The 24930-nt window shown below is 48.1% G+C and overlaps 2 protein-coding genes across 10 annotated transcripts in view; one reads left to right on the forward strand and one right to left on the reverse strand.

The window, feature by feature from the left end:
- The window catches only part of SLC31A2 (solute carrier family 31 member 2), a 766698-nt gene that overhangs the window by 662810 nt on the left and 78958 nt on the right, over positions 1 to 24930 (forward strand). The gene's annotated exons all lie outside the window — the stretch shown is intronic.
- The window catches only part of EHMT1 (euchromatic histone lysine methyltransferase 1), a 139140-nt gene that overhangs the window by 17500 nt on the left and 96710 nt on the right, over positions 1 to 24930 (reverse strand). For all 9 annotated transcript variants that reach the window (XM_081896307.1, XM_081896304.1, XM_081896303.1 and 6 more), the window contains 12 exons: positions 23513 to 23658; positions 20023 to 20166; positions 17882 to 18108; positions 15663 to 15830; positions 14013 to 14095; positions 12760 to 12866; positions 11735 to 11857; positions 7879 to 7980; positions 7061 to 7165; positions 4852 to 5006; positions 1638 to 1805; positions 728 to 872 (listed from right to left, as the gene is read on the reverse strand). In XM_081896307.1, the coding sequence (XP_081752433.1) occupies positions 728 to 872; positions 1638 to 1805; positions 4852 to 5006; positions 7061 to 7165; positions 7879 to 7980; positions 11735 to 11857; positions 12760 to 12866; positions 14013 to 14095; positions 15663 to 15830; positions 17882 to 18108; positions 20023 to 20166; positions 23513 to 23658 (1673 nt within the window). The remainder of the gene's footprint in view (positions 1 to 727; positions 873 to 1637; positions 1806 to 4851; positions 5007 to 7060; positions 7166 to 7878; positions 7981 to 11734; positions 11858 to 12759; positions 12867 to 14012; positions 14096 to 15662; positions 15831 to 17881; positions 18109 to 20022; positions 20167 to 23512; positions 23659 to 24930) is intronic.

Here is a 24930-nt window from a genome sequence, read left to right on the forward strand (position 1 = left end):
CTTTGCCTGTTCACCAGACTATGTAGGGCTGCAAGAGCACAGCACTCCACAATTCCCAATGATCAGCTGATTGCCTGCATTTCCAAAGTGCAGTGCGCAGGGTTATGCAGCTGCCGCCAATCCTCTGACTGTCTACAAGCCCCGTTTTGCTCCAGTCCCATTCTTAAGCTGCTCCACAGCTTCAGCCATAACAGACATTGGGAGTAGGGTAGGTGGAACTGGCTATTTTATATTCACATTCCATGATGAGCTCCTAAGTTCCAAAAGGAGATGACAGAGGAAGAAAAACTGAGTGCATCAGTTCACACACAAATTGCAAAGGAGTAAAAGGAGTAGACAAGAAAGAAGAGGGGGAGACTGAGCAGCCTGCTCAGGTGTGAACTGAGCAGAGAGCACCCTCTTTCACGACAAGGAGAAAGGGGAGAAATTTCAAGTCCAAACAGTTTTTATTTCAGGAGGGCTTTTGCACCACGGATGCTGCTTTGGGGTTTTCAATCTATGTTTTAAACTCTGGACATTGTACTGTATATCGCGTTGTTTTATTGCTATGGCTGATGGCTGATGTAATTAAAGATTCATTCATTCATTCTGGATATTGTATGCCTTCCTTTCTTTTCTTCATAAGCCACCCCAAGAAACGTGTGCAAAGTGGGCTATCATATAAACAGCAGGAGAGAGAAAAGAAAAAGGGAAGATCAAAAAGGTAGCTGCAAGCAGCCTGTCTAACCTGCAAATGAGTGATGTTCCTATCAATGTGCATGGGGGACGTCACACAATTCTGCGAAACGTATTTGTAGTCGGTAGGACAGGGCTCGACGTCGACAGAATTGACGCAAGGAATCGGGATCCGTTCATAACCCCGGGCAATGTCTCTGTCGCAGCAGGGAGAAGAAAATCATCACTTTTAAACTACAATAATAAAAGATACACAAAGCGAGAGCACTTCCCTGTGTATTGTCTCCAGTACTAGTGCTGCTTAGAGTAGACCCACTGAAACTAATGGATGCAACTAACACAGATCCATTCATTCCAATGGGTCTACTCTAACAGAAATTAGCTGGGTACAACACAGAGTCATCCTAAAGCAGGCATAGGCAAACTCAGCCCTCCAGATGTTTGGGGACTACAATTCCCATCTTCCCTGACCACTGGTCCTGCTAGCTAGGGATCATGGGAGTTGTAGGCCAAAAAACATCTGGAGGGCCGAGTTTGCTTATGACTGTCCTAAAGCAACATGAACCAGTATGACATTGCTTTTAATTACTGAAGAATAGCCCTGCTGGACCAGGACAATGGCCCATCTTGTCCAGCATCTTCTTCTCATAGTGGCCTCCTGGACTCCTGTGGGAAACCTGCATGGAGGACCAGAGCACAAGAGCACTCTCCCACTACTGTGGTTTCCAGCAACTGATATTCAGAAGCATCGCTGTCTCTGACTGGGGAGGCAGAGCATACTGACATTTCATCTTGGTGTTTCCAAACTCGAAAATCTGTAGCCAAGACCCTTGGCCACCAGAGGTCCCTGGTTTTTTTTAATTACACATTTGGTTGCCCAACATTAAGCTTGTCACCAGGGCGCTCCAGTTGCATCGGCAGAGGGCAGTGGCCTATGGGTGAGGCAGGCAAACCTCTCACACCTGCTCAGTATCTTCTCCACCTGGATGGGTTTGTCAGGTATCGAATCCTTGAGGGTCTTGTTCATTTGCAGCGCAACCCAGACTTGAGAGTTGTAGCTCGAACACTGCAGGGGAGTTTCGCCTTCTTTGTTTTTCAGGGCAACGTCCGAACCACGTGAAAGAAAGAGGCTGCAAGATGGGGGGGAAAGAGGGTGGGAGCCAAAAAGATGTGAAACTAATGTAGCCCTAAGGCATCTAGCAGCTATCTTTATACATGACTTTTAGAAGACATCTCAAGATAGCCCTGTATAGGGAAGTTTTAATGTTTGATATCTTACTGTGTTTTTTTACTTTGTTGGAAGCCGCCCAGAGTGGCTGGGGCAACCCAGTCAGATGAATGGGGTACAAATAAAATTAACACCACCACCACCACCACCACCACTATAGCTCACTGGTTAGAGCATCTACTTTGCAGACCCAGTTTCAATCTCTGGCCTCTCCAGGGCTGGGGTGGTCTCCCTGTCTGAAAGCCTGGAGAGCTGTCAGCTTAGTTAATGCCAAGCTAGATGAATCAATGGTCTGACTCAGTATAAGGCAGCTTAAAAATGGAATGACGCAGAAAGCGTTCCAGCGGTCAGACAGAGAGGCCTGGAGTGAGGTCCCTCTACTCTGAATTGTGCAGTCAGAAGGAATCACCACTGAATTCAATGGAGCATATACCCAGATAACTCTTCACAGGATTGTGCAGAATTGCTGTATATTATACACAATGAAGCCTATCAATGTATCTAATGGATCAATACAGCTGCCTGCCTAACTCTCATCAAGAGGCACTGGACTTCAAAACGTGCACCACCTTTCCCCAACCTGGTGCTCTCTTAAGTGCTGCTCGACTGCAGCTCCCATCAGAGCCAGTAGCCAGGAATGATGGGAGAGGGGTTGCATTCCAACATCTGGAAGACACCAGACTGGGGGAGGCTGCACTAAGCCCTTGAACCTGGGGGACCTTCTTCTGCATTCCAAGCATGTGTTCCACCACTGTGCTCCAGCCATTTCCCTTCACACAGCTGAAGTGGACCTGTTTAAGAGGAAGCCCTTTCCATGTTGTAGGTGGCCAACTGCTCTATCACAGGGGAGGCTCTCTGAATGTTATTGGACGCCTGACTCCCATGAACCACAGTCAGCATGGCCTATGGGCAGAGGTTCTCAACCCTTTTGAGTCCATGGCTCCTTTGACCAACTACATTCTTTCTGTTGCTCCCGTGAAGAAATACACTTATGTTGCCCCTTGCCTGCAGAGCTGGCAGCCTCCTGCCTCTTTCCCTTGTGGAGGGTTCCTTCAGCTTTGCCTCTTCTCTTCTCCTCTCCCCTTCCTGGGAGTACTTGCAGCAGTGGTGGTGGTTGCTGCCACTACACCAGCAGCCCCTGATCTCTAAGGCACCCCCTTAGGCACCCCAAAGAGAGGCACTTCCTCACGCCACCTCACAGGGACCTGGGAAGTGGATGCCCCTGGTCAAATGTGAGGCCAGCAACTCACTCATCTCAGGAGGCAGCAATGGCACCATTCATTTGTGGAGCTTGAAGCCAGGGCCACTGCAATGAACAGCTGTGCGAGCTTCTGGGAGGCAGAGACACAAGGGGGCATCAGAAGAGGGAGGGAAGGAAGGAGAGATGGAGGCTGGTGCTGCCTGCAGGACACCTATCATTCAAGGCACACCAGGGTGCTGAGGAGCACTGGTTGACAACCACTGCTCTATGGTTAGGATGGTGACAGCTGTAGTCCAACAGCAATTGGGGACAGAGGGAGCATAGGCTCCCCATCCCTAAAGGCCCAGATAGTCTGACCTGATACATGAGCAATAACGCTGGCATCTGGAGGTCTGCCTGCTTGATAAACACTTAGGGGGCAACCTAAGGCTGCTTTGCCCTCCAGTGGCAGAAATCGCAGCACCATTGGTTGCAACTGTTTGCAGAATGGCAGTCAAATGTACTGGTCCAATGCCAGTTTTTTTTAACAAAAGGAAATAGCAAAGCACTGCTCTCTTCCTGACTTTTGGCATTTTTAAGAACGTAAGAAGACCCCTGCCAGATCAGTCAAGAGATCCTTCTGGTCCTGCCTCTTGGTCTCACAGTGGCCAAACAGATGCCTCAATGGGAAGCCTGCAAGCAGGACCTGGGTGCAACAGAACTCTCCCCACTTGCGATTCCCAGCAACTGGTATTCATGGGCATTTTGCACCTGACGGTGAAAGCAGTATATATTACATAAATACCCTCGTTTCATGCTCAGATTCAAGTAGCTTTCCTGAGGCCATGCACTTGGCCTTTGAATGCACAATTCTCAGACTGAGATCTAATGTCTGAACGTCTGCCCTATGTGCAATCATTTAATAAAAAAGATTGACAACAAGCCCACAAGCAGGACCTGAGCGCAACAGTGGTTTCTCAACTTGCAATTCTCGGGTACACTGCCTCTGACGGTGGAGGGGAGAACGTGGCCATTGTGGCTGGCAGCCACTGACATGCTCCTCCTCAATGGATTTGTCTAACCCTCTTTCAAAGCCATCCAAACTGGTGGTAATCACTACCTATTGTGGAAGCGAATTCCAGTTACGTGCTGTGTCATCCCCCAACCCTTTCTAAAGCAACAATAAGCAAGAAATTTAAAGGACTTTTGGTTTGGCCGTGAAAGAAATAGAGAAGTACAGTAGGCATGGCACGATAAAAGCTGTTTCTTCAATGCTCAGCTTTTCCGGGGTTGTGAGACTAAGAAAAACTTTTTAGTGTACAAAATTGTGCATTTGGGGAAAGTTTTTATACACCTCTATCATGTTCAGCTGCTCCTGCCAACCTAGCAGTTTGAAAGCACGTCAAAGTGCAAGTAGATAAATAGGTACCACTCCGGCGGGAAGGTAAACGGCGTTTCCATGCGCTGCTCTGGTTCGCCAGAAGCGGCTTAGTCATGCTGGCCACGTGACCCAGAAGCTGTACGCCGGCTCCTTCGGCCAATAAAGCGAGATGAGCGCCACAACCCCAGAGTCGGCCACGACTGGACCTAATGGTCAGGGGTCCCTTTACCTTTATCATGTTCAGCAGAGGCTGAGTGGAAGAAATGGGAAGGTACCACAAGGCATCACCTTTCCCCTTGCCCATCCATCCCGGAAGCCTCCCCCCCGCCCATGAGGAGGGGAATGAAGGGAGAGGGGGGGGACTCCTGGGGGGTGGGGCGTACTTACACCACACACTCGTAGCGGTTCTCTCGGGCCGCGATGTGCAGTGGGGAATCTCCGTGGATATTCACTGCGTGCAGGTCACACTTAGCAGCCAGCAAAATCTCTGCAATGTCGACGCACCCCGAAAAAGCAGCCCAGTGTAAACAAATGTTCTCCTCCTGGAAATTTGGCAGGGGGGAGGGGGGAGAACAGAAAGTTTAGTGTGCTCATCCTTGGCACCAGGGAAGGGCGGGGGACTACCCTGTCCTTAAGCTCTTGTTCCCTGCAGTACGTGGGCTGCCTTTTCTAGGCTGCTCAAGCTGTGCTTTCAGGCATGTGAGGCAGGGAGCTCCCAGCAACAGCCGCCTCCGAGTTCACTGAGGATGGTGGGGGAGGGGGAAGCTTGAAGCGAGGGCTGCCCTCCTTGCCTTATAAGGACAGATGAGTCATTTGTCTGCAGGTCGCAGCATGATCTGGGTGAATCCATGGGGAGACGCTGCCACAGACACGAAGGTATTAGCAGAGGAACTGTGTGACCCAGACATGTAGGACACCCGTGGAAGTCTCGAAAAGACAAGTCCCCCAAGGGGGGGCCAGCAGCTGGCAAATTTGTAGAGGGATGGAGGGAGGCAGCAGTGCCTCCACCATCCTCAGTCAGAGGCTGCCTCTGGGCAACCCTTGATTGCTCCTGGCTGTAGAGTTTCCCTCCAGATCTGGAAAGATTTTAATACTGATTGGCCTGCTGCAGAAAAGGGCTTTTTTTATCAATTGAGCCTGTGGATTTTTCTACTGTTGCTCAGCTCTGTAGAGCAGCCTGGAGCCCCTCCTGGGCTATTATTAAGGGCTCTACTAGGACAAATCTTTCACAGGGTGGGAGTGGAGAAACAGAAACAAGACCAAATCTCGTCTTCCCTATTCACATCACAGGCCAAAGCTGTTAGCAGCTGCCCTGGAGCGAGAGGGTGTTTTCCTTGAAGGCTCTGCTCCCCCATCTCAGTGAGACTCAGCAAATGAGCCTCATCCTGCAGAGGTGTGCAATGGCAACAGAAGTGGCTGTGTCTGCTCTGTGCTTCCTCTGCCAGCCTGGCGCTCAAGGCGTAACCTTGTTGATACTGAAATACAGGCTTTCCAGACAAATGTTCTTGTGGACATGGGAGAAGTAGGACCTTGGCGCTAACCAGGACTCCTGATACACCTGTGTCACCGCCACCTTACTACCTGTCTGTTTGGCATTGGTCTAAAGAGAGACCTATGCACAGACAAATGCATGTGTATAAGCTATGGGTGAGGAACTTAAAATCCAGGGCCTTGTTGGACTCTGATCATGCCTCTTGTCTGCATGGAAGACAGAGGAGGAGTTTATGAGTTGTGTGGAATCTAGCCTCTTGTGCAAAGGGAAAATGTGCATTTGTTCCTCCACCTACTTTTGCATCTGGCCCCACTCACCACTTGTGTATAGCTGCCCAGAAGGAATGTGGACCTCTGGCCGAGATAAAAAAATCCCCACCCTTGAATCAGAGGCAGATGCCAATCCACTCACTGTTCCACCTGAAAGATTTGTGCAAACCTATAGCCCTTGCTGGGGAGCAAGCCTCGCCAAACATGGCAAAAGTTACTCCTGAGTAAACAGGCTCTGAGTTGCTCTTGTTATAATGCCCAACACTGCTCTTGAGCTGAAAAATGTTCCCCTCTTCCCTGAACCACAATCCCTGGGCCAATCCTGGTTCTCAATACAAGGAAGAGTGTTCATTGGGAAGGGTTTCCCAGCCTATAACTCCCAGCAGCCAGTGATGACGAGAACTATAGTCCAGCAACACGCAGAGCAGTATTCATGAATTCTGGGGCCCCAGGAGTTGCACTGCAACTTCCATAATCCCTCATCATTAGCTAAACTGGGTGGAGATTGAGGGAGTGATAAACGCAACATCTGGGGACCCAACCCAAAGTTGAAGAGCACTGACCTAGAGGATCACAGGTTTCCCACCCTGGGTCTAAGGAGCAGCATTCTATACTGCATACAAGGAATGGAGAATGTCCCTATTTAGAAAATGCATTTCCTTCTGAGGGCGGGGCAGGGGGCTCTTAAAGAGTATGGATGGGGAACCTGGCGCCCTCCAAATGTTGCTAGACTCCAACCCCCACCATCCCCAGCAACGATGGAAACTGCAGTCTGATCAGGCCTGACAATTTAAACTGCTACCAAATACTAAGCAGAGCAGAGCCCAAGACTTACATTGTCCCGGATGTTGATGTCTGACCCTTTGGCCAGCAGCAGCTTCACCAGCTCAACGTGTTTGTACTCAGTGGCCCATATCATTGGTGTCCAGCCTCCATCATCCTGGGAATGTAGGAAGAACCCAGCTCGATCAGACCCCAAGCTCCATCTGGTGGCAGCCCAGGTATGGGGAACCTCAGGCCTGCAAACTTCAGGCTGTTGCACTAATCACTCCAAACAAGTGTGCTCCCGTACTGCATTAAGACAGTCCAGGAGTGGAGAATGTTGGCTATGCAGAACATCTCCAGGTTCTATTACTACTAATGGGCTGCAGTCTGCAGATATGTTGCACTTCCATCAGCAGCAGAATGTGGTATTACCATACCTATCTTGCGTAGCTCCAGACCCCAGAGCAGGGAAGGGGAACCTCAGGTCCTGCCCCTTGGGACTCTCCCCCAGGCTACACCCTTCACCAGCCCTGCCTTGCAACCTCCTTGAGTGTTTTAGCCTGGCTGGAACACGTTCTTGAATTCTAATAGCGCCTCTTGCTCACCTGCTTGGAGGACAGAGAGGTTGTTTGTGTAGAAACTAGTCTACTGTGCTAAGGTAAAACCAACATTAGTAGCTCCACTCACTTTTGCCTCTGGCTCTGCCCACCAGTGGCACATGGCCCTTGGAAGGTTGCCCAGAAGGGAGTGTGGCCCTAAAGTTGAAAGGGTCCGCCATCCCAGTATATGGGAGTCTAGGGAGGGGGCGTTTTTCTGAGTGTGCAAGTGTCTGCCACACACGGCTCATTGTCCTGATGCTTTGTAAGGACTGCATGGGCGGCAACTTACCTGGCAGTTGACATCCACCTGCTCGTTGCACAGGAGGTACTGCACCACGTCGTAATGGCCCTTCTTGGCTGCCAGGTGCAAACAGGTGGAACCTTCCGCATCCTGAACAAGGATACACAAAAGCAGGCATATGTATCACTTCAAGTCACTGGTATGTTTTCAGTGTGGATTTCTGGAAGAAAGCACGCTGGAGACCCAATACGTTTGCAGTAGAAACCACAGAGTTCTGTACTAAGTCAAGCCACTGGTCCATCTATTTCTGTATTGTCTACACTGACTAGCAGAAGCTCTCTAGGATTTCAGGCAAGGAGCAGCCCCAGACCTACGTGGAGATGCCAGGGATTATATCTGGGACCGTCTGGAGGCAAAGCAGATGCTCTACCACTGAGCTAGAGACCTATCCCAAAGAGAACATAGGAAGCTGCCCAATACAGTCCCAGGCCCCTGGTGCATCAAGCTCAGTATTGTCAACACTGACTGGCAGCAGAACCTCCAGGATTTCAGACTCCGATTTCTCTACTGATGATTGAAACCCTCTTACAATCAGGGGCAAAACATTTTTTTTGCAAATTTATTCAGGGAGGGGGGTCTTAAAAATATGTTTTGGGGTGTGAGGAATTTTAATCTTTTATTTTGGTGACTGGACAACATTTAGCTTGGTAAGTCTACGTTTGATGGAGGAACACAAACTGCTTTCAGAAAACCGAAGAATTTTAATGTTATCTTCTGGGAATATCAAGTAATCCTAATGCTAACAACAACAACAACAACAACAACAACAACAACAACAACAACTGCAGATACTTGGCAATCATTTTAAATGATTCCTATGCAACTTTACACATGTTTTACATAGAAAGAAACTCAACTAAACTATATTAATTTAACTAACATTTTGAACTCCGGGGTCATGTTACAACCTTTTAACATCCCTCATTTGGGGAATCTGAAAGCTTAAGAATTTGACGCGCCCTATTCCTGAATGCAAAGAGGATGCTCCACCACTGGTCACGCTTGATTTTTTGTCAGAGCAAATATAAATACTTGTTGGGCTGGAAACAGCAAGGAGGTGGGGCTGTTGAGTGTAATGCCTTGATAATCCCTTTGCTAAAGAAGTATTGCGGGACATCCTGCAGGAAAGGAGAAGAAACACAGGCAAGAGAATGAGCAGGTAGAAAGCTAGGATGGCAAGAAGTGCTACTGTGCACCAGTCTTTTAGTTTCTTTTCCTTTTTTCTACTACAAAAGTAGTACAGTATATAAAGGAGAAAGGTTCTAGGTCAGTCTCCCCTTGCTGCACTGGTTTCCAAGGAGAAAGGTTCCAGGCCTCTCCTTGCTGCACTGGTTTAAGGGTAGGGTGGTGAAGGTTATTTAAGCAGAGGCTGGATGGTCATCTGTTGGGAATGCTGTAGATGCATCTCGCGTTGAGAAGAGGATTGGAGTGGAGGACCTCTAAGGTCACTTTCCAAATCTATAAGCCTAAGAAGGCACATCTAAAAATGTGATTTCCCCCACTTCTTAGCCTGAAGCGACACAAGACTATTCTACCACATCAGTAGCACAGCCCCTCATGCCCACCTCATTCTGGCAGCCATGCACACAGCACTGATCGCCACGGAACCTAAGCCCTATCCCTCAGAGGCTCACCTCCATCTGAAGGGCATGGCATGCTGCCCCTGTCTGAAATCTATTATCTCTGGCTCTCCTACTAACTCCTGCTCATTAGCAATTGAAGTTAAATGGGCTGCTTTTTTGCAGGGTGTGTGTGTGTGTGTGTGAGAGAGAGAGAGAGAGAGAGAGAGAGAGAGAGATATCAGGTCACCATTCAAGAATGATTAATAGGCTACAGGGATTGTACATGAATAAACCACTCTAGATTCAGGTTTTGTTATATAGCAGGGGTGGGAAGATTTGCCAGCCAGATGGCCGTGCTCCTCTCTAGGCAACTTTCTAGGGGCCACATGCAAGAGGTGGGCAGGGCCAGAAGTAAAAGCGGTGAGGTTAACAGATGCTGATTTCCCCACACTTTCCTTGTTATCATATGGGTGAGCAAGAAAGCCTGGTGTCTGTGAGAGGCTCTCCCCTGCAGAGCACACTGACTGGCTGAGTATATAAGGGGCGAGAGCAGCATCTTGAATTTAGCCTGGTGGCTAATTGGCAGCCAGTGCTCCCAAACCACAGCTTCCACCAGTCACAACTAGCATAGCCAATGGTCAGGGTTAATGGGCTCATGGTTTAGTAATGGCTAGATGTTTTCCACTCAGAGGAAGAGGGAGGTCCGGCTAGCAGGGCTGATGCCCTGTGAAGTTTGTGGGGCAGCATTGCATGCGGGACATTTTCTTTAGTGGCCCCTATGGTGCAAAATGCCCTCCCATCCGATGTGTGTCTGGCCTCATTTCTGTATCCATTTCCATGTCCTGCCAAGGCAGACCTTTCTGCTCAGGCTGAGGTGGTGGAGGGTGAGATCAGGCTATCCTTCAGTAGCTAATTGACAGCCAGTGCAACTCTTGCAGCAGCAGAGTAACATGGTGGAATGTGCAGGTCTCTGTCCTTAGCATTTACCAAAATCTTGAGCCTGGAGGGAGTGGGCTAGTTGACCACCTGTGAGCACAAACTGGCCTGTCGTCATCCATGCTACAGTTTGCCACAAGCGAAAAGGAAGAAACAGCAAAGGGGAAAATGAGGGGGGTGTTTGATACTTTGTCCATGCTCTGGGACCTCTAGGTTAGATTACTGCAATGCGTTATACGTGGGGCTGCCTCTGATGATGGTTTGGAAACTTCACCTGGTGCAGAATTCAGCGGCCGAGCTACTCACCAGGGCAAGATGGTTTCAGCATATAAAGCCAACTCTGGCCCAGCTGCACTGGCTGCCAACTGGTTTCTGGGCCCAATTCAAAGTGCTGGTTTTGACCTATAAAGCCTGAAATGGTTCAGGACTGCAAAACCGCAAGGCAAAACCCTCCCCAAATGAACTGATTCGGACCTTTCTTAGTATGCTCCCTCTATGCAAGGACTGAAGGGTAACAATACAAGAATGGACCTTCTCTGTGGTGGCTCCCCATCTGTGGAATGTTCTCCCCTGGGAAGCTTGCCTGGCACCTTCTTTACATATCTTTAGGCACCAGGCGAAAACATTATTCCTCTCTCTCCCTGGCCTTTGGCTAATTAAACAACCTATGGCCTTTCAAACCTTGGGGGGGGAGAGCATATTGTTTTCTTTGCTATTATGTTATTAATTTTTGTGTTTTTATACTGTAAACCACCCTGTGATCCTTAGATGAAGGGCGGCATAGAAATTGAATCGAGCAATCAATCAATCAGCAAATACAGCCCCTGGAACTGCTTTAAAATTCTCTGTCCTAGGACATTATTTTTTTAAAAAAAATGATTGCAAACAACCTGCAATCTTGCGACAAGTAGCTCATTGCAAATGAGGGCAGAACCATGTCCTGGTTTGCACGTCACACTAAGCCAATTAGTGTCTCAGCACAAACACAAGAGTGTGTGGACTCTCAGAAAGGAGATTGCATCTGCTTTCCTCCTCCCAGTCACTCTGCTGACAAAAGATAAGGTTCAGTTTAGCACGTCATCGGAGCCAAGGATTGTGCTTTAGCTCTTCCAGACAGACCACAAGCTGCAAAGCATATGACAAACCTTGGTTATGGGTCGTGGTTAATCTGGGGAAAACTAAACCATGAACCCAGGTTTTGATGAAGACATAGCAAAGTCACTGCTTAGCTCAGCCAGAGCAGCAAAGTATCTGCTCTCTCCTGTGCATTTGCACTGAGTCATAATCTGACATGCCAATGAGACCATTGCCACCTTAGATATAAAAAATCCAGACGCCATCAGTACCCTGGGATCCACTAATGCTCCAGCCTTGATGAGGTATTTCACAGTCTCCAGGTGGTTATTCTCTGCTGCTTCCATAAGGGGGGTCCTCTGGTCCTGAGAGCAGGTGTCTATATTAGCGCCAGCCTGTGCCAAGACAGATACACATGGTAACAGTTACTGCAGAGAGTCACACAGCTGGGCTCATGGCTGATTAACAACTTATCCTGTGTCACTAATAAATATGCAGCTTCCTGTTCCCCTGAGCCTATGATTTGGGCCACTGCGACCTGAAACCAGATAAGTTCATCAACGCAAAATGGAGCAAGTCACATTGTCATTCATCTAGTGCACTGGGGAGGCTAACCTGTGGCCTTCCATATTTGCTATTTGTGGGATTCTCTGCCTCGGGAGACTCGCCTGGAGCCTTCGTTACCTATTATCAGGCACCAGGCAAAAACATTCCTCTTTACCTTGGGCTGATTCAGCAATCTTTGACTTTCTATATTTGTCAGGGAGTGGGTGCATTTGTTGTTGTTATGTTATGCTTTTTTGTGTTTTTATACTGTAAACTGCACTATAATATTTGGGTGAAGGGTGTTGTATAAAACACACACACACACACACACACGGTCTTATGGCCGGATGAGGATTCAAACCTGGGTGTCTCAGGTCCTAGTCTGGCACTCTAACCTACACCACACAGGCTGAAAGTTTAATTAATTCTCTCTTTTAAAAGGGCAGCCAAAACACCCTGTGAAAACCTCAGAGGGGTCCTTAACATCCTATCAATTCACACTTAACTAAAGTCCCAGATCAGCATGACTCATCCCTAGCAGGATTTCGCAATAGGTTCCTTCTAAACTAGAACAGGCTCAGCATCTGTTTTAAGTGGAAGAATAGAAAACCTGAAACCACTGGTTGATTGGACAGGGACGGGGCTTCTGCGGTGGGAGTTGGCAGAGGGATGCACTGGCAGGAGCAGTGACAAGGAAACACACCCACCCTCTTGACACCCCCCACCCCCCCCAAAAAAAACTGGGGTAAACCTGGATCAGCATGTGGCAAACGTCCATGTGCCCTGACTCCGCTGCTGCATGGAGAGGAGTTCTCTTGTTCTGGTGTTCCATCTTGAAGTTCGGATCGATCCCGTCCACTACAAAACAAACACAGGCCCACAGTGTAAAGTCAAGGGGAACGGAGTCATAGTAGGGCTGTTTCTGATGGGGCACCTGGAGCAAGATTGTATCTGGAGGTGATTATCAGGAAGCCTCCATAGGCCAACAGAATTGCCCCATTACACAACTGGGATACCAAATAGTCTCATGACCTACAGGAGACGGTCCTGATGACAGCAAAGACTTTTTCTCGTTCGGGATTCTGCCACGGTTGTGAGGCAGCATCCCACTAAAGGAACAGAGCGCACCTGGGATCATCACACCTCAGCTTAATAAGCAGAGATATGAATTACTCTTTTGGCCACACAGGCAAGTAAATTGACCGATCAACCTGGAAGCCTTCTACTGGCTATGTTTTATTTACTTGTTATTACATTTCTAGACCACCTGTCCTCCAAGGAGCTCAAGGTGGCACAAAAACTTTCCCCCCATCCCTGTTTTATCTTCATAAGGACCCTGGGAAGTAGGTTAGACGACTGGTCCAAGAAGTTTCATGGCTGAGTGGGGAGATGAACCCTCATCTCCCAGGTACCAAGTCCAAAACTCTAACCACTACACCACTATGCTTTCTATGGTTACCCATGCTGTCCAAATTTGATAAGCTAAGGTTTGCAAGAAGACTAGCCTGTACCTTGAAGCTGGCTAAACATCCTGGCTTCTTCCAACACTGTTAACTACAGGTTTCCCAGTTCAGGTGAAATGCAAACAAGCTACGGCTATGAAAGGTTTCAGTTCAGCCTTTTTGCTGCTGGTGCAACTACAGAGCTTGGGGTTCCCCAGAGCACAACCAGAACACCGGCCTGGCCTACCTGAACCCCACTTTTATTCTACACCCTGGTTGAGCCTTGCTCCACCACAAGGCAGAACAATATATCCGCGTATTTAGCCCTGATATAATTGCCCTGACATAACTGAATACTTTGGGAGGGGGTTCAACTGAGGTTTTGTTCTATGAGCCTTCTGGTGAAGTCTTAGCGCAAATACTCTCTTCGAAAGTGCAGTCCCTTCCTCTTCCAAGGCTGTAGCATCAATCAAGGCTACATTCTCAGCAGGAGCAAAACTCGCCTCTGCCATGTGATGGGAGTTATCCGTCAGTTAAGAAAAACATGGGGGGAATCACTTACCCAGCATGAGAAGAACCTTTTGCAGCTCCCCTTGCCTGGCAGAGAAGTACAGCTGCTTTGAGTGAAACCGTAATTTCTTGGGTCTGTCAAAAGGAAACAGTCGTTACTAGTATGACTGAAGAGTTTTTAACATCTCCTCCCGCCCCCCGCCCCAGCTTTTTAAAAAATCCTCACAACAACTCTATGAGCAAGGGATGCTGAGGAGACAGTGAGCGGCCCCAAGTAACCCAGTGAGCTCAGTGGTGGCCGAGTGGAGATTTGAACTCAGCTCCCCCATGTTATTGTCCACACAAATTATTATTATTATTATTACACCACACTGTCATGAATCCAATGTATAGGACTGGTGTATTGCCCTACTGACAGGTGACCATAGTCACCCAGTTGGCTGAGGTCTACTTGCATGGTCAACTTTTTTTTCCTGCTTCTTTTAACTCTTTGTTCATTATGCTCATTATCCTGTTTCTAAATAGACTGATCAGTTCCACACCCATGTAACATCAACAAGTCAACCAAGGCTATTTCTGTTTGCTTATTTCTTGTTAAAAGAGCAAATAACTCTCTGCTAGTTGTTGTTTTTTTAAGCGAAGCTCAGTTACTGGGTTTCTTAATTGCCTGATAAATTAACAAAATTTGGTGACAAGAATTTAGGCCTGTATGGTCCTACATACAAAAGGCTGGTTATTATTATTTATTAACAACGCTGATTTATTAATCACCTTCTAAACTATTGTCTCAAGGAGGTTTACACACATACACACACACACACACACACAATTAAAAACAGTTAAAAGCACACACAAAAATGCATTCAAAGACAAGACTAAAACACTAACAAGCAGGTGCTTCTGGCAAAGACCTGATTTATTCAGCTAGAAAAGCCTACTGGAACACAAATGTCTTCAGTTCCTTCTGGTAAGTGCAGGTAGCAGGCACCTGTCGTATCTGAACAGGAATGATTTGCCACAGAACCTCTATCCTCTCTCTCCCCCACTCCCGGATACCATAGTCTTATACTGAATGTAATCATATAATCTGTTACAGTGGTGCCCCGCAAGATGAACGCCTCGCAAGACGGAAAACCCGCTAGACGAAAGGGTTTTCCGTTTTGGAGGCGCTTCACAAAACGAATTTCCCTATGGGCTTGCTTCGCAAGACGAAAATGTCTTGCGAGTTCCTGCGGGGTTTTTTCCCCTTTCCCCCCCTTTTCCTAAACCGCTAAGCCGCTTATCAGCTGATCCGCTGTTAAGCTGCTTAACAGCTGATCGCTAAAAGCTGCTAAACCGCTAATAGCGCTAATCCACTAAGCTGTCAATGGGCTTGCTTCGCAAGACGAAAAAACCGCTATACGAAGAGCCTCACGGAATGGATTAATTTCGTCTTGCGAGGCACCACTGTATAAGGTTATATTATAATTTGTTATAATCTGAATAAAAAAGAGAGATTGTGCTATCTTTTGTACTTTGTGAAAATCTTTAATAAAAATTATTTTTAAAAGAAAAGAGCGGGAGAAGCCACACCAATAGCCTTTGTCTGAGTTACTGCTGGATATGTCCTGGCTTCCAAGAGACTGACTCGGCCCACACCCAGGTAACATCCACAAAAACTACAAAGACAATTCCCATGGGCCGACAGCCAGACGATTCTTACTTTTCGGAATCTAGAGCGATCAAAGCGCTTTCCAAGGTTTCTTTCACTGGTCCCTGGGAGAGACAGGCTGGGGCAGGTTTGGGAAAGGCAGATGTCCCGGCTAAGTCAAATCCCTCAGCAGATGAAGTCTCAGACCGGACTTCTTCAGACAGCTGTGCTCCAGTCCCACTGTGACCAAAAGAAGAGGAAGGGTTAAGGGAGGGCCGTAGCATTTGCTTTGCATGATGTGGGTAGCCCACATGTGCCCACCTGACTGCTTCGGTTGGTGGAACGGGCACAGCTACAGGTGCCGCATAACACCTGTTCCACATTTGTAAGCCCTTGATTGCTTAGTATGGCAGCCCTACACTTTGGAACTCCCTGCCTGTTGAGATCAAGCAGGTGCCTTCACTGTTCTCTTTCTGGCACCTGCTAAAAACATAACTATTAATACAAGCCTACCCAGGTGGCTTAGAAAGCTCAGGTGATTTTATCTGTTTCAATACTTTAAACTTTGCATGTTCTAAAGCATGGTTGTGTGTTTTTCTTGGTTTTACTGTCTTGTCTTTTAAAAACCACTTTGAGATTTTTCAGAGCCAAGTGGTGTATAAATTTTATGAAATGAATGCATGAATGAATGCAAAAGGTCTCAGGGTCAATCCCAGGCAGCTCCACATGGGGCTGGGAAACACTCCCTGTCCAAAAACCCTAGAGCAGCGGTTCTCAACCTGTGGGTCCCCAGATGTTGTTGGACTACAACTCCCATCATCCCTGATCTCTGGCCTGGCTAGCTAGGGGTGATGGGAGTTGTAGTTCAACAACATCTGTGGACCCATAGGTTGAGAAAGGCTGCCCTAGAGAGCCTCTGCCAGTCAGTACACTGAGCTATGTGCACCAATGGTTTGACTTAGAATAAGGCAGCTCCTTGTGTATTTTAAGGGAGCACAAAAGGCCGCCTTCCTGCATTGTGTGGAATAGACTTTCTGATAATATCGTATCTGCAGAGGAATCTAACCTGAAGACAGCAGGAATCAATTCAGTAAATATAAGGGGCAAGACAAGCATCTGCTTTGCATTCAGAAGGTCCCCCGCTCAGTCCCTGGTTCCATCCCTAGAAACCAGGAAGGCTGCTGCCAGTCAGTGTGGGCAACCCTGAGCTGGATGGACCAGTGATGACTCAGTATGAGGATGCTTTCTCTGTTAAATGCACACTTCACAAACCATTAATAACACTCTCGCATTTTGCATCAAGCAAGGAAAAAGATGTAGGGTTTAAAGGCAAATAGTTTGCAAATACTCAGTAGCATCACACCATTATTTTGTAACCACTCCACCTAAAATCCTTCTCTCCATTTACTGTGTGGTCCATCTCTTTTTAGCAGAAAGGCAGAGAACACGGACAGTACAACCCTCACTGGATTGCTTCCCTTCAGGCTGCAGGTAGGAGAAGCAGCTTACCTAGATCCGTCCCTCACTATTAAAAAATAATAACTCTCACAGCAGAAAGTTAACATGTGAGGCAGAAGCACATAGGTCTTCTCCCTGTGACTTGCCAAGCTTGAGTTTATAATGTAGGGACAAAACATGCAACCCGCTTTCCTACAGGATGAAGTGTTGCATTCCAAGAGAGCCAAGTGCATAGCGCATCCTACGGGAGACTTAATGGCCAGAGAGAGGATGGCATTTGAGGTCACAGCTTTGCAAGTGGATTCTGTGGACAGCTGCCAGCTGTTGCAGCCTTGGCTGTGAGCAGCAAGGCAAGGCATACCAAACAGGGTAGCACTTCACAAAGCAGACCTGGAGTGAGGAACCTTCTCCACCCCAAAGGGCCACATTCCTACCTGGGCAACCTTCCAGGGGCCATGTGCCAGAGGCAAAATTGGTCTGGGCAAAAAGTGCACATTGTTAGCTTCACACAGTCGGCTTGCTTCTATGCATCCTCACCATAAAAAACACACACACAAAAAACACTCCTCTCTGTCTCCCATTCGGACAGAGCTCAAGCACACATTCCAGCAAGGGAAGAAACACTCAAGGAAGGGTGTACAATAGGTCTGGTGAGGACGTGTGTTGTGCAGCAGGTACCAGGGAACATTTTGCCCTGGACCTGAGACCCCCCCTACCCCTCTCATTCTTCAAAGAGTGAAAATGAATAGAAAGGAACAACAATGCTGAGCATGGCTGGGGAGGTGGGCAGTGGGCCCCAACACATGCTCAGCACCGCCACCCTCTGGACTCACCTTCCGGTTGTCGTGTCTGCCCTCCCCTCAGAAGTCCCAGGTTTCTTCAGCTCGTAGCTCAGCGGAAGCGTGGAGGTTGTGTCCGCCTTTGCTATAGTCACTTCTTTAGCCTTCGAGGCCTCTTCCCCACAGTGTGGGCAGTAGCTCGTGCCTTTGACCTGGGAGGCACAATCCCTGTGGAACCGGTGGGAGACGCTGCTTTCTGGCTGGCACTCCATGAAAGTGCCCTGGTTAAAGGAAAGAGACACAATGAAAAGAAGGGATCTCCGTGAGTTACACATCTCCAAGTGGTGCTTCGCCTTTGGCTGAGGTTTTTCAACCTCTACCTGCTGGAGAGTATCGTCCTTTGATTGCAGTTTTTACAGAAGACCTTAAGAAGAGCCCTGCTGGATCAAACCAAAGGCTCACCTGGGTCCAGCATCCTGTTCTCTGCAAGCAAGACCCAAGTGCAACAGCACTCCTTACTTGGCCTCCCGAGCCATAGTGCCTCCAATAGTGGAGGTAGAATGTAAGAAGGGCCCAGCTGGGTCAGGCCAAACACCCATCAAGTTCTGTTCCCACAGTGGCCAACAGGTCTACTTAGCACTGAGTTATTCCCTTCTGAAAGAGGGAGCTGCCTCATGAGAGCAGGAATGGGGAACCTGGTGCCCTCCAGGTGTCGCTGGACTCCAATATCCATGGGCCATAGTCAGCTTGGCCAATAGTCAGGGATGGTGGGAGCCGGAGTCTCTTAACATTATACGGAGGGACACAAGTTTCCTATCCCAGCAACAGAGACAACTAGATGCCCTATTCCTTGTGATGAAGTGGTCAGTGCTGCAAATCAAAGCCTCTATCCTACACAAAAGTTTTGGTTTTCATCCAATGGCAAGTCCTACTCAGAGCTGATACACTGACATTTATTGGCGTGAGTAACACAGGCTCATTATTTTCGATGAATTGACATGTATCACTGGACGCCACCCTTTGATTTCAACAGGGCAGGAAATGTCCTCCAGGCATTGCTGGATTCCAGCGAACTCCAACCATCCCCAGCCAGCATGGCCAATTATCAGGGATGATGAGAATGGTTGGCCCACAGCTTCCTGCATCTCTTACGGCAATGATGAAAAATTCACCCTGAGCCAGAAAGAAATATTGTGTGGGCTGTAGGATTGCCAGACTGAAAGCTAGAAAAGAGTCATAGGATACAACAGAGGCAGGGCTTCTAGTCAAATCTCCCTGTGGATGCAGGAAATCCAAAGATTTAGACCATCCCCAAACAGGTGGCTTCTCATGCTCTGCTTGTAGTTCTACAGTGAGGTGAGGGACAGCCCTTCATCACTCAAAGGTCAAGGATAGGTAAGGTCTAGACTTCGAGATGCTACTGGACTCCCAGCCAGCATGGTCAATGGTCAGGGATGGTGAGAGCTGCAGTCCAGCAACAGGTTCTCCAAACCTGCATTAGTGTGTGCCCCTCCTGCCACCCCAACCCCACCACCACATTAAAGAATGCTGCAACCTCAGAGCACAAATATCTCCTATAACTAGGGGAGGTTTTGAACCTGTGTTTTAAGAAAACTTGCTCATACATCATATGAAATCCTGGAAAGTCACTGCCAGATCAGAAGCAGCATGTAGTAACCTCCAGATGTTGCTAAACTACAACTCCCATCAGTCCCAGTCAGCACAGGCAATGCTGAGTGACAATTGGAGTTGTAGTCCAACAGTTTCTGGGATGCACCATAATGGCTGTCCCTGCTGTAGGCAATACTAAGCTAGACTAACTCTTGGTTTGACTGAGTCCTACATTCCTACAATAGAGTTTGCAAATCCATACCACAGAGATGGGATGGGGAGCCTGTGACCCTCCACACACCATTGGACTTCAGCTCCCATCATGCCTGACCACTGGCCATGCTGGCTGGGGCTGGTGGAAGTGGTAATCCAGCAGAACCTGGAGGGTCACAGGCTCCCCACAACTGCCACATAGCTTTTTACCTTGCCTGCATTTCAATAATTCTTTTTGTCCTCTTTAAAGAATGCAACAAAAGTGGGGAGCAAAGTAGAAAATGCCCTTTCCTACAAAGGCCGCTGTCATTCTCCTGCCAGCCCAGCACAAACACCCCTGGCCCACCCTCCGGCCCAAAAGAGGAACTTACCGCAGTGCAAAAGAAGCCACAACCTGGGCAGCACTGATGTTTCACCATCCTCCCTCTGTGGTCCTCACAAAGTACCAAGAACTGGACTTTGTTAGAAGGGCGCATCAGCTCATATTTCAGCACCTGGCTTGTGCAACGGCTCAGCTGGAGGAGGAAAAGACGTCATTATTGGAGAGTGCACCAGAGAGGGGGGGGGACAAACTCTTCTTCTCTGCTATGCTGTGCTGTGCATTGAGAGTTCACACACTGAACTGAAAGCCCCCATTTCAAAGACATGCACACCAAGCAGCTTAATACTTCATATCAGCACGAGAAATGTTCCACTTTACTCTCTTTGGCACATGGCTATAGGACGAGGACTAAACACAGTTCCAGAATCACCAAAGGCAAGCCACATGGGAGCAACGTCTTCTACTTCTTGCTCAGTCCAGCTTAAAGAAGAGGTGCATTGCACCAAGACTTACCAAAGCAGCACCTGCAGGAACAAGTGTGTCTGCCAGTACCTCCTTATGGCACCTGCAAAAGGCCTCAACGTTTATCTCCCCCATTTGCTCTTTCTATTCAGTTCCTGTTTGCATTGGCCCTGCCTTTCCTGAACTGAACATCCTGTTAAACACGCCCACATTTCACTGGGGGCCAAGTCTGGGGACACATCCTCCCTCCCATTCTAAACAAGGGAAAGGAGCAAAGAGCTTCTCTCTGTGAGTGAGTGCAGTGGTGATGGATGTAGCTGCCTTTTTCCTAATTGATGAGGGTGGATTTCGGGTGGGGTGCGATGGCTTCCATCATGTCACCTCTTACTCGCCTTTAATCCATCTTTAATCTTTACTCACCTTCCATCATGTCACCTCTTACTCGCCTTTAATAAAAATTTAAAAGTCCCTTTTCACTCCATTCCCTTGATCACTTTAGTTGCCCTTTCCTGAACATTTCCCAACTCTACAGTATCTTCTTTTGAGTTGAGGCGATCAGGACTGTACACTGCATATCACTTCATTTCTCTACATTTGATGTCTGGCACCTGAACAGGTGAGCTCAAATTCAAAACAGTCTGTTATAGCCTAATCGCTCATGCAAGTCATCACTTGATGTCAGGAACACAGGAAGCTTACGTAGACTCAAGACTATGCTGGCCAGTAACTGCTCTCCAGGGTTTCAGACAGGAATCTCTCATAGTCCTACCTGGAGATGCCTGGTCCTACCCTCTGGAACATAGGATGTTTCCTCATACAGAGCCAGAGCATTCACTCATCTACTGCCTACAGCAGCTCTTCAGGGTTCTAGGCAGGGGTCTCATACCTGGGATCCGATACCTGGGATCTAGGCAGGGGTCTCATACCTGGGATCCCATACCTGGGATCAGACCCTGTAGGCAAAGCAGATGCTCTACCACTGAACCGCAGCCCTTCCCTTAAGAGCAGTTTTCTCTTGTACCTGTTGCAGTCATCAAGTGATGACTGTGCACGCATGAACCAGCCCTAGCACTCCCTTCCTGAACATTAATATGCCTGAAATTGTACAAGAAGGGCACCTGCACTTGGGCTTCCAAAAACCCTCTGTGTTTTCCTGTCCACTCTGTTTGAACGTATCGTGCCCCCTGGAAACACCCTATTTTAAGGTGGGAAGTTATGGCTAATAAAATATTGGGGGGGGGGGAGTTGTAACTTGCATTCCTAAGAACGTAACAATCCTGTATTCTTCACTCCTCCTAAGTATACAAAAGCCATTAGAATCTGGACTTCATCCATCAGGGATTAGAACTGGAACTCCTTAAGGCTGTTAAGAAGAGAAAGAGCCATGTAGCCCAGTGTCCTGTTTTAACAATGGAAAACTGGATGCCTATAGGAAGCCCCCCCAAAAGGACCTGAGAACAACAACACTCTCTACACTTGCGATCCCTAGCAGTTGACATTCAGAGGCATCCTCTCTCTAGCAGTAGAGGTAGAACACAGCCACCCTTCTTCCCAAACACGGATGCCACCAATCTGAGAAAGCTCCCAGCCTGACTCTTTGGCCCTGTTTATCAGTCCTGAGGAGATGCCATCCAAGCCGTAGTAGCAGGAGAAGAATCTGCCTGTTATCTCCTGACCACAGGCACTCATTAGATCTTGGCTCCCCCAGTGGTGGCTAATTGAGAAACTACGGGGTGGCAGCTGCTGGCATGCAGTCTGCAACAGCATCAGAGAACTTTACTGGGCTACAGAACAGCCAGTGGCAGCGGACTAAATGGAGAGAGCTCATCAGAGACAGCACTAGAAAGGGAAAGAGTGGGGAGGGCAGGTAGGAAACACATGCACAGGACATATGCAAGATCTGGGAGTTGGGGAGGCAATCCCTGTGCAAACCACAATTATTCCACCCGGAAGTTTGTGAAAAGTGAAAGATACTGACGTACTTCATGGGTTGCACAATTCAGAAGAAACCAAGGCATCTACATTCCACCTCAACTTAATTTGTTGTGCCTAGATTATGCACCCATGCACAAAACATGCCAATTATTATTTGGCAAAACAAAACAGCAAATTCCAGCAAAGAGGCATGTCTCATGCTCTTAAGAGTGAGCTAAAGCATTAGTTACCTCTGTGCAGGAAGTTTCTGTTCTCAACACGCTAGAAAGGTCAATGACTCGTGGGAGGTCAGTGGAAGACCAATGCTTTGTATGCAAAAGGTCCTGGGTTCAATCTGACATCTCCAGGTAGGCCTGGGAATGATTCCCTGCCTGAATCCTGGAAAGCCGCTGGTAATCAGTGTAGACCAGGCAGAGGCAAACTCGGCCCTCCAGATGTTTTGGGACTACAACTCCCATCATCCCTAGCTAACAGGACCAATGGTCCGGTATGATGGGAGTTGTAGTCCCAGAATATCTGGAGGGCAGAGTTTGCCTATGCCTGGTGCAGACAATACTCAGCTAAATGGATCAATGATCTGATCAGATAAGGCATATTTCTCTGTCCCTGTGTAATACCTGCACTGCTGGAGGTGCCTCTGAATAGTTTACTGGGGACTGCAGATAGGGAGAGTGCTGTTGCACTCAGGTCTTGCTTGCAAGGCTTTCCATCTGGGACATCTGGTTGGCCAGAACAGGATGCTGGACTAGAAGGCACTTTGGCCAGCTCTGGCAGGGCTTTTCTTCGGATATTATGGACTGCTTCCATCCCCAATAATAGTTACCTCTCTTCCACATCCTATGCCAAACCCCACTCACTGGAACCAGACTTCAGTGCCCTCTCTGCCTGGGATCCCACCCACCCTGGTCCTTGCAGATGAGCTGCACACTTCAGAACCTGAGCAAGGAAGAAGCCCCATGTGTGGACTGTGTTCAAGTCTGTGTTTAGCAAGCACCAGTTATTTTGAGGAAGGGGAGGAGATTAGCATGTGCCTTTATAGGACATGCCAACCAGGTCCTTTGCCAAGCAGAGATGACGCTCCAATGAAGGGTGCCAAGTGCCAACTACAATGATCAACAGAAAAAAGAGAAGGGTGACGCCACCTCCTTGTCCACACTCTCGGTTGCCATGCACTGGTTATTGGCTAGTGTGGTGATCTCCCGGCTTTTGGGAGTTTCCATTCGACAGCTACAGAGAGGCGCTTCCTGAAGGCTGTCTGATTCCATTGCTTCAGGGCCATTGGAAAGACCTGCAGGAAAAAGCAACACACACAAAGAGTAAGTAAACCACCCAGCTCTCCTGCAACCCACATAAGGAGACTGAGAAGGGAGGGAAACCACAGCACAATGGTAACACAGGCTGTAAACAGTCACTAGCTGGCAACTTCATTTTTATATATATATATATTTTTGGTCAAAGCCAGGCTTCCTCAAATTCGGCCCTCCAGATGTTTTGGGACTACAATTCCCATCATCCCTGATCACTGGGTCCTGCTAGCTAGGGATCAAGGGAGTTGTAGTCCCAAAACATCTGGAGGGCTGAGGTTGAGGAAGCCTGGTCAAGGCTGTGTGAGAATGTCTGACATTCTGAAGGCCCCATATAGACAAGACACCCCAAACACTTTGTGATTCTTCCAGCCTGCATCTTCACATAGGCAGGCTGGCAGTCCTTCCCAGACCTACAGGATGGAAAGGATATCTAAAACTAAGTGAAGGAAGAGGAGGGGACAGTGCAGTGCAAATGCACCAGGCAGAGACAATCTGGAGCTTCTGTTGGTGAACCAGCACAGCACCAAACTTCTTGCCGTCTCTCTCTTGTGATAAGCAACAGTGGCCCACCTGTGAAGAGCCTAGCACAGCAGCTCTGACCTACACAGATGTATGGGTGTATATAATCCTGCCTCCCTCAGTGTGGATTCATACTCACTTCTTTTGGATTAGGTTATAAGTTCCCTAAGGGGGGGGAGATCAAGTTTGGGTAGGACCCAAACAAATGGCACCATGCTACAGAAAGGGTATTGTGACTAAAGATCAGGAAGAACTTTCTGGTGGCAAGAGACTGGATTCCCTCAGAAAGTGGTGGACTCTCCTTCCTTTGATTGAGGCTTTTAAGCAGAGATTAGGTGGCCATCTGTCATGTATGCATTAGTTGATATTCTGGCACTGCAGGGGGCTGGACTAGATGGCCCTTGGGATCCCCTCCAATACCACAATTCTATGGTTCCACTTAAGTCTCTACAGTCTGCCAAGCTCTAGCCTATTTCAATCAAAGTCGGGATACCTGAAGCAACCCAGGGGGAAAAGCTATTCTCCTTTACTATTCACCATTGAACTGAATTTCCTGCAAGACGCAGTGATGGCCACCCGCTTCGACGGCTTGAAAGGGAAGTTGGAAAAACACATGAAGCATAAGGCTTGTCAAGGGCATTGACTATCATGATACCTGCATACTACACTCATTATCATAGGCAGTATGCCCCTGCAAGGGAGCAAAAACCAGGTCCTGCTTGCTGGCTCACGAA

The sequence above is a fragment of the Podarcis melisellensis genome, assembly GCF_964234715.1.
Source record: "Podarcis melisellensis genome assembly, chromosome: Z".
Taxonomy (NCBI): Eukaryota; Metazoa; Chordata; class Lepidosauria; order Squamata; family Lacertidae; genus Podarcis; species Podarcis melisellensis.